Source organism: Scatophagus argus, chromosome 21 (assembly GCF_020382885.2).
Source record: "Scatophagus argus isolate fScaArg1 chromosome 21, fScaArg1.pri, whole genome shotgun sequence".
Lineage (NCBI taxonomy): Eukaryota > Metazoa > Chordata > Actinopteri > Scatophagidae > Scatophagus > Scatophagus argus.
In genome coordinates, this window is record NC_058513.1 from 16,269,761 (window position 1) to 16,283,474 (window position 13,714).

The 13,714-nt window shown below is 47.1% G+C and overlaps 1 protein-coding gene across 19 annotated transcripts in view; it reads right to left on the bottom strand.

Annotated features, from left to right (window-relative positions):
- tanc2b (tetratricopeptide repeat, ankyrin repeat and coiled-coil containing 2b) overlaps nt 1-13,714 on the bottom strand; it is a 126,957-nt gene that overhangs the window by 29,208 nt on the left and 84,035 nt on the right. For 13 of the 19 annotated variants that reach the window (XM_046378297.1, XM_046378300.1, XM_046378301.1 and 10 more), the window contains 4 exons: nt 12,585-12,701; nt 7,084-7,232; nt 2,888-3,071; nt 1,721-1,969 (listed from right to left, as the gene is read on the bottom strand). In XM_046378297.1, the coding sequence (XP_046234253.1) occupies nt 1,721-1,969; nt 2,888-3,071; nt 7,084-7,232; nt 12,585-12,701 (699 nt within the window). The other 6 variants (XM_046378316.1, XM_046378306.1, XM_046378312.1 and 3 more) reach the window with 4 other exon arrangements.

Below are 13,714 nucleotides of genomic sequence, written 5' to 3' on the forward strand. Positions count from 1 at the left end.
CAACGCACTGCCTTCATTAGGTAATAAAGCAGCCTCCCCCCTCCCTCCCCCCTCCCTCCCTGCTGGTTTGCCTGCCCAGTCTCCTCCTGCTCTCGCTCAGTATCTCTCTGCCTCGTCCTCCACACATCAAAGCGAGTCTCTCTCTGTCACTCTGGGGGATAGAAACGGTTAATGCCTGGGGCTTTGATGTTCCACTGCTGCGTGAGCCGAGCCAATCCTCTGCCGGTGCTCGCCTCCCATCCCTACATCATCTAATAATTCTTTGTGGAGAAGAGAGGGAGAGAGAGAGAGAGAGAGATTATGAAACTCTCTGCCGTTCCTCTTCCACATGTATGCATCTCCCCTCTCCTCTCGACACAGAATTCACGTTCCCGACAAACCCAGGTGCCTTCAGAAACACCGATCTCTCACCGCTTCGCTCTCTCCTTACTTTATTCGTTGCATCATCTGCAGCTCGTGAGCGCGTCTTTAAAGCCGTCTCCAGTCTCGCTGGTCCGGACATTGAGGGGCGGAGACGAGATCGAGATCATGAGAGCGAATCTGTAAGCCCCGGCAAGAGTCGCTGTGCTGCCAGACAGACGGCAGTGTCAAACAGCAGAACATGACCAGCATAAAGAGCGGGTCAGAGCTGCAGCGGCGCGCCTTGTCAGGCACATTACACTGTTTAGTGGGATACAGTACACACACGCACACACACACACGCACACACGTTTTCCTGTGGGAGTGAGAGAAACGCATAATAGAGCTCATCGTCTTCAACAGCCTCTCTGATGATGAGAACAATAATACAATCAGGCCCATTAGGACTGTCTCAGCGTTATGAAACTGACATCTTTTCCCTGATATATTTACTGTTGCTTCTGGCAGTGTTTTTGAGGCGGCTGTGGCCTACAATAAGAAACACACATCAATGAGACCTCTGCCAGCGACACAAATGCCAGTTTTCCCATGTGATATTCTTCCAGCCGCAGTATGTTCTGCTTCTTCTTCTTCTTCTCGTCTTTTTCTGCTAAAGCTGTTTTTTTTTGGGGGGGGGGGGTTAACAAGAATCTATTATTCTATGCTGTGGGTTTCAATCCACACCAGAGGGCTGCGAGAGTTTAACAAAACACCACTGCGGATTTGCAGAAACCAGAAATTTCAGCAACAAACAAGTGTTGTTTCCTCCCTTTATGATCAAAAAATGTTGCAACAATTGCAACAAATTGAATCAAATCAAAGCATAAGTTAGCTCTCAACAAGACCGAGCTCAGGTTGTAGGAAGTTTAGGCTGATTCATCCCAGATTTGTGGGAGAAATGTGTGCTAATTCACAGAATATCTGCTTACATGAAAAGTTTGCAGGTTAAGTCTTCCCCTCCTGAACTGCCGGCTGACATCCCAATAATTTACAAAAAAATGTGTGAAATTTATGGGTAAAATCTGATCATAATATCACGGCAAATAACCTGTGAGATGAAAGGGGGAAAAAAAGGATTTAAGGATACTCAAAGAGTTTAAAGGGAAGAAGCACAGAAGGAAACGAGCAAGGAAAGGAAGGAAGCTTGAAAGGAGTGAAGAGGGAGCACTGAATCAGAACCAGCAGTTTAATCCAAACCCGCCTACTTTCACATAATTTACATACTGCACGCTCAGGCACTTGTACTTCTGGCTCCTCGGACAAACTGCTGCCTCCTTTTCTGCTTTCACAGTGGGAGAAAGGGAGGGAAGAAGGGACTCACCGGCCACAGAGTTAGGGCGGGGCATGAGGTACAGAGGGATGGAGTGGGCGGAGTGGGAGGACATGCTCTCCAGGTTGCGCTCGGGGATTTTGTTGAGGCTGTAGGTGGAGGCGGTCATGTTTTCATCCACCCTGTACAGGAAAGAGTCCATGCCTGATTTCTGGGACTGCCACAGCTTCAGGTTTCCCCGGGAGCCCTCGCCATATTTGCCGCCTCGCTCCATGTTCTCGGAATAGCTGGTCAGCGTGGCTGCGACAGAACGAAACAACATCGTGTTATTGAAAACCCTTTGTCAAGCTGGGTTTGGCTTATGTAATGCCTCCCTCATCAAACCACAGGTGTTCAACCACTGACGCACGGTGACAACGTTGGCACCAGTTTAGACACTAAACGCTTCACGTCAGTCAGAGTTTTATCCGTTCTGTTTCCTTGCTAACAATACAAGAATGCCGCAGCTGACGGCAACATGACGCGGGTCCCTGAATCGTCCCGCAGTGGGAGTACAGACTGCTTCTGACAGAAAAAAGCACTACAGCATGACAGGAAACTGTACAGTGAAGATTTTCGGTCCACATTTTGAGGTGCAGTGGAGATCAGCGTGAACGTCGGCTATAGGAGCAAAGCCACGACCTCAGGTGTGCCCCGACTGACTGTCAGGTGTCCCAGACCAACAACCTGTCTGTACCTTTTATTTTTTGTTTGTTTTGAAACACACCTTTATTTGCTTTCTAAATTTACTTTGCCGGATATGCTTTTGACTGCGTGTGATCCGCCTTTGTCGTTTGAGAGTTTTGAGAGATAAATCCACAGTTTATCCACAAACAGAATAAAATCAACAATGACTTTTTCCGTGAAAGACGCATCATCTGTGTGACTGCCGACCTCCACTGCTGTCCAGAATGTGACCCACATCTTTGCACTGGGTGACGTGCTTTTCATTTGCATGACCCACGGCGCTGTACTTTAGTTTGACTCAGTTCCACATCAACTGCTCTGCAGCTGCAACGACACACTAAAGCACCACAGCACAGACACTAAGCGCTCCTGTTTGAGTAATGCTTGCAGAAATTACTTGTCTTTTATTCACGATAAAACAATATATTTTTAACTTTATTTATATATTTTAGATGCCATAAACAGAGCTGATGAAAAACCACTGCCTCTCACCAATGATCCCGCTGTCCCTGCTCTCCAGGGTTGAGGTGGGACTGGTGACAGAACCGTAGGCACAGTCCTTGTTGCCGGCCTGGCCAGGCATGGCAGGGGGGAGGGTGGAGCAGGGGCTGCCTGCAGGGGGTGAGGCAGTGCTGCTGGTCAGGGTGGAGCACGGACTTATCCTCTGGTTCTGGCCCTGGGACAGATGAACACACACACACATTTAGTACACACGGGTGGAAATGGCAAAGTACAATGTTTGAATTTTCATATCCGACTCATATAGAGAGGAAAATGTCACTTCAATGCTGCTGCCCCCCCGGCTTCATATAGTCATTCCTTCAAAAAGGACTCACTCTCCCACACACACACACACACACACACACACACACACACACACACACAAACACACACACATCTTAATAACTAATAATTTGTGACATTTCCAGAAAACATAATGCAGGTTTCACAGATTAGATGAGACAATACACTTAAAAAAAGTACATTTTCATTTCATTTTCATTTCAAACATGTTCAACCACAGGAGTTCTTTTCAGTAATGTTAAAATAGTTTCAAATTACTGTAGCTCAAGAGTTATTGGAAGAAAAAACAAATACTGGGGGGCTGATGCACGTCAGGGTGGTCAGTCGGAACATCGAAACGCAGGAAAACGGTCATTTCCCCTTTTGAAAAAGAGAAAGGAGTGGCTTTTCCAAAACCAGATTCTGTGCAGTCCCAAGGTACACGCGTGTGGGCGTGTAATGCACTTCTTAGCTCCTAAACATGTTGCGGGACAAGTTTTGACACGAATGCAACTTTTAATGGGTGTCATAATCCGGGTGGAATCTTAAAAAAAAGAAAAACTAACAAAAAACCACCATGATTTGTTGATACATACAATCTTACCCTCACTGACAGGCTGATTTTGATGCTTATTTTCCTCATAATCGCCACACACACACACACTCATAAATATTCCGGTGCACTGTTTTGGCACCCTGCAGTGACCCTTCATCTTTATCGGCTCAGGTTGGGAGACAAGAGACGGCAAAAGCAAAACACTCCGCTGCGTCTAATCTGCTGCTGCACACGCCCACAGATGCACCCTCACGCATACGAGACACGCATGCAGCATCGGCGAAAACGCGGAGGCGCAGGAGAAAAACGAGGGGGGGGGGTGTTTTTCAAAAGCACGGATGTCTCTCCTTAGCGGTGCTGCGGATGAGTTCAGGTTAACGCCAGGGGTGAACACGGACAGAGAGGAGGAGGGGTGAAGTGGCGCTCAAGGTTAAATGTAGTCTGGTTTAATCTGCAGGAAGAAGACAGGAAGGACACACTAAGCTAATACACACACACACGCACGCACAGCTGGGAGGAGAGCTGCAGCTAACAATTATTTTTCTTATTGATTAATCTGTCAATTATCTGTTGACAGCCGGCACAGAAGACAGACTGAGACGGCAATTAATCGTGGGGTTGGTGGTTTGATCTTCGGGTCCTCCTGTCCACATGTCAATGCGTCCTTGAGTGAGACACTGATCCCCGATTGTTCCCAATAGTCAGGACATCATGGCTCCACTGCCAGTTATGTGAATGTGTGTGTGTGTGTGTGTGTGTGTGTGTGTGTGTGTGTGTGTGTGTGTGTGTGTGAGCCACATCGAGGCGAGTGCTCTGCTTGAAACAAGAACTAAACACATGCAGTCATTTTTGCTGAATCATTTTTAGTAGAGAGCAGTGAACGTTGGGACATCTTTGTTTTATAAACGATCAGACTCGAGGCCATGCTAGCAGCTCTGTGAGCTAAATGCTCATGTTAGCATGCTAATTGCTAATTAGCACCGAACACCATGTACAGCTGAGGCTGACGGTGTCACTAGTTTTGTGGGTATTTGGTCATAACACAAAGTGCCGGACAAATTAAAATTTTGACCTGATGACAGGCGGTAGATGAAAAGGATCGTCGAAGTTATTACAATTCATAACCTGAGGGCAACACGAATATTTGCACGACGCTTCATGACAAGCCATCCAAATGAGACATTTCACTTTCAAAACCACAAAAATCAACCTGTTTGAACTGGACTCCACTCCATTGAGCTAAGTCAAATGTTTTGCTCATATTATAAACACATGTCAATACGATGCATTCCAGTACAACACCACCACCAAGTATGACATCAGTAATAAACGTTAAGGTGAACTAACACATAAAACACAAACCTTGGTCATATTCTACCTTTACCGAGATTTGTAAAGGTAGAATATGGCAGAGCTGTTGTACTTGATTGCATCAGAGTGTAAGGGTGTATAAGAACTGGGCAGAGCGTGTAGGCTGCCTTACACTCAGCTCAGGGGTTGAGGTTGAATTATAAAATAAAGACATCTGTAAACCAGTCAACACACTGTCCACCAGAGCACATGGCCTCTAGCCTGCTAAGAGCGTGTTTGTGCGATGGGGAGAAAAAAAAAAACAAACAAACAACATTTTGTCAGGCACCGCTGCCCTCTGATCCTCGTCATGGACGGGGAACCGCTTCACTGTCATGTTTACAGGGGCTGGACCCCCACACCAACAAACCTACATGGATCTCTTATCTGCTGCGTGTACGACGAACCTCGACTTGTGCGGGGCCTGACCTTAAATGTTGCACGAGGGAACGAGGATTGGATTGAACTTGGAGCATCGTGTCTATTCAGGGAGCGGGAGCACGAGAGTATGAAAGGCAATTAACTGCACGCTCTGCGAGTTAAGGTCACCTTGCTCCGTCAGCTGGCGAGGTCTGGCAGCAGAGACGCCAGCCTCTGAGGAGATTTAACCGTGTCACCGCCAGCCTCACTGGTTACAATGACAAACCTCAAGACGGACTTTCAACATCCTGCACTTATTCAGATCATATGTGTGAATCTAGCATGTTACTCTACTGAAGCACAGTAAATCCCAAGAAAATTAATAATAAAAATACAACAAAAGCCCACTCTAATCTGCTAATAGACAGTGTCTTGAGGCAGTCCTTGTCATATTCAGTGGTTAATGAATCAAACAAAGTGCAATCCAGAGAACAGTATATGGGGCAGATATCTTAAATAATAAGGTTGTACTGTGTGCACAATGCAGCAGGGTGCTAGTATGAGTCACGTCTCTAAAAAGAGCCGCTCGAATAAACCTCTCTCAATTTATACACCCCCACTGTTACAGCAGCGCTCACATCAAGCACAGGCAGTCCATCAGTCTAATCGCTTATCCACACTGCGTTAGTGCAAACCCATACCTGGGCCCGCTTTGAGCGCTCCAGCAACAGGTTCGCCCCCTTTCACCCACCCCGTCTCTCCTTCTCACTCTCTCTCTCTACTGTTTTCCTCCCTCCATTCGGAAAAGTCGTACCTGTCAAATCAGGTTTAAGTAGAGAAACCAGGGCATCTGCCGCAGAGCTTACAGCAGGCCCGATGTGCCAAGAACCGTTTGCTGAACAACTGCCAGATTCAAGAGCTGAAAGGTTACGACGCAGAAACCGTTAAGAGACACAGAAGCACGAAGCCGGACCTGCTGCCACGTCAACTCGTAAGTAAAGTTTAAAGTAAGCAGGGAAAGAAATTATTAAAATTATTCGCAATATGAAAATCTAATTAGACAAACAGATATCTGACGCATGATGTGGAGGTGATAAAATCGGAATCCGAAGCACTGTGGTGTCTCAGGGCAAATTACAGATAAGTCTTTTGATCTGGCTATCCTGTCTTCCAAAGATCTGTCAAAACCAAACGTAAACAAAGACATTGTGAAGATAAATGTCGAAATAGATCGAATCGGACGATTGCATGCTTGTGCAAGTTCCATATCATGTTATCTGACAACAGAAATGTGTCAAAAAATGACACAATGGAACAGCTAGATTAGGATAAACTCTTACAACAGCACAAAGGCGATAAAAACTTAAAAAAACAAAACTGCTTAAGCTAAAACAAGGTTGGCAACAATTCTTCATCCTATCAGTCTTGCACAACCCGAGACAACCATTCCCACAAAGTCAAACTGTCTACGTGCATCTGGTGACATCATGGGATTTGAATTCAAAGTCTGAGCTTCAGACTCAAAGCCCTGTGTAGATGAAAGAGCTGCAATTTCTTTTTCCGGACAGAAATGAGTCTCGTCAGTCACGTCTTTGCAGAGGATTTAGCTGTGTGTCCAGTTCATTAGCGAGACCATTACCTGTCTCGCCTCGGGTTCCTCCATGCTGTACTGGGTACCGGCTGGCCCCTCGCTCACTTTGTCTCCCAGAAGGAAACCCAGGCGCGTCATCAATGTGTTGGCTGCCTCATCCACCGACGGAGGGGGGCCCAGCTCCTGGCTTGACTCCCCTGCAGAGGCAGAGAGACGAGAGAAGGAAGGAGGTGGAGGGGAAGTGGGTGAGAGAAAGGAGAGAGAGAATAATAAAACTGTGTCAGTGGTGGGTAGAAAGAGAGAAAAAAGCCTTAAGAGACTTCATGTTCGCCATGTCTTTACCTGGAAACACTAAACACACAGTGAATCTCCTACACTTGCTTTGCATAAACCACAGCAGCGACAGCAGACCCGGATACAGGATACCCAGCACCTGCGCTCAGGACAGCGATACCAAACAGCCTACCTGAGCCTCGTCGAAGCTCAGACCTGTGCATTACAAACGCATTCCACCACAGCCGGACGTCTTTGTTCAGGTGTCTTCTTACGTAAACTCAGAAAAATCCCTTCAGCCACAAACTGCAAGAATCCTTTGAAACTGCTCACAAAAAAAATAAATAAATTCCTCTCCACGCCGACTAGCGAAAGCCCTCCACACTGACGACAGCTCCTTCCGCACCACTCATCAGCACTGCAGCTCGCATGACGTAATGAGATACGCCCTTCACCTGAGTGTGTGTGTGTGTGTGAGTGAGAGAGAGAGGCGGTGTGTGACTTTTCAAGACACAGTGGGTGTGTATCCACCGCTCTACCCTGTTTACAGAAACCTCCCAGCTCTAAAGAGAGAAAAGAAAACACCAGCGTGAGGGCCTGCATGATGATCAGATGATCAAAAACCACACACACACACACACACACAGAAACACACACTCGCTGAGCTGAGAGATTTTTAGCACGACCCAAAACAAAATCCCTGAATCTTTCCGCCGTGTTGCCTGGTTACTTTTCTTCCACAACAAACCATCACTGGTCATATCGTGTTTTTCAATAGCACCTGGCTATCCTGCCCTCGAGGAGGTGCCTACGATAACCGCTTCAATTACATTTCACTTTATTTACTGGAGTGTCACTCTCAGAGCTGAAGCCTCCACTAATTGCTCACCCTGCTGGTTGTAAAAAGAGTAAGTAGCGGCTAAATGCAAACAGCTGTGATTAGACGTATAAGCCTCTGAATTGGCCCAGACATTAATGACGTTGAAGGCACCAGCACGAGATGGCCGGCGCTTAAATAAACAGCAGCTGAGAAACTGAGACAGCTAGCGGCAGAGCCAGTTTTCTCTGTCCTCTCCGCTCCTCGCTCGATTTCCTGCAGGGCAGGTTGAACCAGACTGGCAGGTAGCTGAACTAAGTCCTGACTTGACGGCCATTAGACAGTTCCCAGCCAGTTCGCAGCACCTCTCTGGAGACAGACAGCTTGTCTTAAAGCCTGTGGCCTCTCTCTGGTCCCATTCAAAGACACAGAGACAGGACAGGCAATCTAAAGTCCGGCCTCCACTCTCCGTTCACTCATGAACGGACAGGACCCTCAGGATCCTCATTAGACTGACTCCGAGTCTGAATTCTGAACGAGGGCGGAAAAAAACCCCCAACAAAAAACAAAAACACATGGGGATGGGGATGACATGTTGCCGAGCTTCAATGAAAACACACAGCAGCCAATAATGAGGTAATCACAGCACACATTAGGTCTGCAACAGCTAATTACGTATGGGCCTTGATGAGATGGATATAGCAGCTCAGCAATGCAGCTGGATACACTTTTTATTTAAATATATTTTATATATTTTTAGATTTAGACTTATCTTGCTTTTAATCCTATTTTATATGCAATGTCTGTGCAAAAAAGAATTTCCCCTCGGGGATAAATAAAGGAATTGTGATTCTGATTTACAGGATATGTTTACGAGGGTCTCCAAGGTCAGTGGATCCCTGGAGGAAGAGCGTTTAATGCTGTAATATGGAAGGTCTCATTGCTCCACCTCCTTAGGGCCAGCGCATCGCAGGGGTCGGCTGAGAGGCGCAGCCGTCGTTGGGTGCCAAACATCTCATCCACGAACCAGTCTGAACCTTGTGAATGTATTCTGTGTGCCAGCGTGTCTGGACATGGAGGCAGTGGAGGCTTCCCAGTTGACAGACTGGTAGTAGTAAGCAGCGAATACATTAGCACTAATTAGTCAACTGCTCCTGAAGGGTTTGTGGCCTTGACCGTGATCAAACAGGGACTCTGAATCCTTCCTGTCTTTCTGTTGCTGCTTCGTCCAGCGGCAGCATCTTGGACCGCGAGCGGTTTCTCTGCGTTTCTTTTAATGCGGGAGCAAATTTGGATGCTGGAGTGTCACAGTAATCCCTCTGAGCTGCACACAGGCAATCCCTTCGTACATCCTTAAACTCTCACACTCCAAAATAAACCCCAACAACACACTCACACGCAGTTTGAGCAGAAACTGTCATGTCACATAAAACAAATTCTAAAGAAAAAAAAAAGAGACATCACTGCAACCTTAATGTAAGCGATACTAATGAGCTACTATCAAAGGAGATACATGCATTACCATCATGCAGCCTGTGTGTGTATCGATATCTTTCCATTTATAGCTCCAATCTCTGTTCTTAAATTACACATTATGACAGTCACACACCTGTGAAGCCACTGAGGACATTACATCGTTTCAAAGCAGCACGACAGCATCGGGGACACACACACATACACACACCACCAGCCTGAAGAGGAACTTCAGACGCCATCAGATCCTTAATAACAAAATCTGAACACGAAAATAAAAAAAATCGGGCATAAAACACATCTCTTCATTTCTCTGAACCAGCCCCCAACACAATGACACGCACACTCCTCTTCATTGGATTCCTGAGCTGCGAGGGAGACAGATGGTTGTCATAGCAACTATATTTGCGCACAGCTAGGAATGTGTTTCTGTGCAAGCGCATCTGTTTCTCTGTGGCCGTCCACAGATCTGCCCTCGCGCACCGAGAGAAGGTGGAGGGGAAGCATGTGTGCTGCAAGCAGGGGACTGGACGGGCCAGGGGACGGCCTTAATAGGACCGTGTGGCAGCTCTTGTCTCACCTGTACCTGCTCACGTCAACCAGGCAGGTCCACAGAGAGCTTCTTCATGAACGGCGCACACGTTTTCATATGGATAAAGACGCGATGTTCCAGCACTTCAAGAAGAGGCGGCATACGCGCTGACTGAAAGGTGAAAATGACTCAAGTTTCAGAGGTTCGGGTGAAAAGAAAACATGAATAGCCACAAACATACAAGCACAGACAGGTACGCTCATCATCCAGAAACCAGGCAGCGGAATCAGGAGATCAGAGGAGCTCACATTCCTCATGTGCACAGCGCTGGTCTTATCTATGCAACAGCATCTGCAGGTTTCATATTTGAAAGCACACAAGGACTCAGGAGACCAGGTCTGGGTTTGGAGAGGTTCATATGATGACATACAGCGTGCGCATACACCGTGAGACCACCGTCTACCATCACAAGCTGTCCCTTCCACATTGTGTGGTGCATGTGGGCAATGTTAACATCAGTGAGCGGGATATCTATTTCATTCTGGCATCAAGCACCTCAAAATATCAGCTTTTTAATTTATCCAAACCACGCTTTGTTATCTTGTTATGTCATCCAACATGAGTTTCTTAACTGATTTTCCAGAAAATATGTGTCATTTTAAGGCACATTTTGTTTTCATCTTTGTGTGCGTGGAGGGTTTTGGTGCATCTTTTGTACTTCTATGAAATAACATCCAAACTAAGGGGTGAATTTCTAGTTTAGATTTTTAGTCCTACATCCACTTTGACTTTGTTTGTTGTAATGCAGCCAACATGCGAGCGTCTCTTTGGTCCGTTGAGAAGCTGATGTGGGTTTAACTCCTCAGCACCTCTGCTGACACTGTCTGCTCATGGCGTCAAAGCTACGGCACAAATTTCTTTACTTTGGCAGTTGTTACCCTGCTGGAGTGGAGCTCGGCCCTGCCAGTTTGAAAATGAATTTCTCTGATTTCCCCAGGAACTTTTTTTCACTCTCTCTCTTTAAATGGTAAAAAATAAGGACACTGTAATATGAGATGGGCAAAATGTGGGTAAATACTGTAAGACGGTTGTGCTGTAACATCGTCAGAAAGCTTTCACTGATTTAAATAAGGAGGACGACTGGTGGTGAATTTTACAAGCTGCCTCGCAAAATATTCACAAACCCCTTTTACGACGTCACAAATTTTATCGCGGGCCATAAAAATCAGCTGGTATCTGACTTCCTCAGGCAGCAGGCAGTGTTAGCAGCAGAGCGTGGAGGGCCATGCGATCAGATGTTTAAGTCACCGCCCTGCTGCTACTCATGCCAGGAAGGCCTTGTTAAGAGCTAAGATGTCCATCTGTCCACCGGGGAGGTGCGAGTCCTCACCCCGGAAAACTCATCTCAACCTTCCTCCTCTTGTCTCCACCTCAAGTTGCTCTGGCACAGACACAAAATTCCTGTTTGTAATCAACTGCTTTCCCGCCTCAGTGGTGCTAGAGATTTACCATTTCAACCCTGAAATGTCACATCTGCGTGAGCTCTCGGCAACTCATCACAACTGATAGGCTATTCCACAGTCTGTTTCACAGGATTCATGCGAGATAAAGCCAGGGTCAGCAGTTTTTCCGTCCACGAGATTCAACAGCACGCCAGGTACCTACCCTAAGGTACTACATACTATTTAACCTTGTACAGATATGAGAAAAACTACAAAAATACATTATAGTGTGTTTCTATACACAGATCACCTACTTAGAACTCCCATTGAGCAGAGACTCAGCACGAGTGGCTGACAGACAGTCAAGGCTGGTAGCACTCTGTCGACCATTTTCCTCCTACATCAGTTAAGCCCTCAGACCCCCATCGCTATTTCTCTCATGTCTTCATCCAGCCCTGCAGTGCTGCAGCATTGTCCTGCTCCGCCGAGGAGTCCACACAGCCGGAGGCTGAGCCAACAAGACGGGTCAGGAAGCTAACGCTGCACTTCTCTGTGGCAACAGGAAGAGGAGCGGCAAGATGAGAAAGCAGATATACTGAAACCAGCTCTCGGCAGAGCACTGTCCTCGAGGAGTCTAGAGACAGAGGTTGGGGGGGGGGGTCAGAGGGAGATCTGGACTGTCCACAGGATTACCGAGCAACCGCCGACCGTGAAGTTAACAGAAAACAGAGGCGGCACCTAAACAAGCCCTGCGTCTGAGAAGCAGAGCAGAGCGAGAGAGGATTAGGCAGAGACGGAGAGGGAGGAGGCAATGAGGACGGACTCTGTGGGCACCAGCAAAGCTATTTCATTAATGACCTTAGCCATGTTTTCGCCTTTGCAGCAGCAGGCAGCAGCGCTGGCAAATGCATAAATTCTCCCAATCTCTCTCTCCGAGTCTTTCTACTGCGTTTACAGACAACATGCAAAAAGTAACACAAGGAAATGAGGGGTGAGCTGGCTTAAAACTTACCAGGGCAGTGTGTGTCCAGGTCTGGATTCTTGGCAGTGGTGGAGGTGTGTGTAGGGGAGCCAAGCTCTGATTGTGGAATGCGAGGGCTCTCCACAAACTTTGCTTTCCGCAGAGGGGCTGGGAGCAGAAAGCGTACACACATATAGAGAGGGAGACAACACACACACACACACACACACACACACACACACACACACACACACACAGATCAGGGAGATGGAGGAAGACAAGAAAGAGAGGAGTGACAGGGACAGGAAAGAAAGGGAGGAAGACAGAGAGCTTATGAACTTGAAGCAGCACACTGATAAAATGAAAAACATCCTCATGGCTTTCTTAGGCAGCTTCGTATTCGCCTCAGGTCACATAAAGCTAAAGCACGAGTAAACAAGCAGGATGGACAAGTGGGCCACAGGCCAAACCAAGACAGCGGCGGAACCTCAAGCACCCACTGAAATACCAAAGTATCAACATACGTCCCACAAAGGCCTACATCTCGCTCACAAAGCAGCAAACAAGACGGACTTTTGAACCGAAAAGATGGAGTGTGACAAATAATCTTGTTGTGTCTGTTTCTCCGGTGTCACAATCACACCAAGATACGCGAATGAGATCAGTTTTGGGAACGTTCTCGCGCCTGACTCGAGCACGAAGTCTGAGACATCAGACGAGTCCCCTTCCATGAGAAACTCAGACACGGAGTTGCGCGTTGAAAGCCGGGGGTGGTGTTTGTGACACGATTTCTTCCCGGGCTCTCGGTCGCGGCACAGCGATCGTCAGTGCACAGAGTGAGGCAGCGGTATCAGGTCTGCTAAGCCCAGAGAATTCACAATCACAACCGACGAACACGTGCTGTAAACACAGAAGAAGAACAAAGCCATCCGTTCAGCGGCGTTCCTCAGTTTGCAGAACTTTGCAGGGATGTTTCTGTAGAAGTGCTCTCACGCTTTGCACAATCAGTCTGGCTTTTCATGTTTTGGCGATTAACACAAAATTGCCAAGCTTGCTTGCACTGGATTCACCAAAACTTGAATAAACACAGCAGACAAAGACTTTTGTTACTCAGAGACCAAAAGAAAAAAAAAGGCATCCATCATTTCATAAAGGTGTGTCCACCACAGCTGTGCTCACAT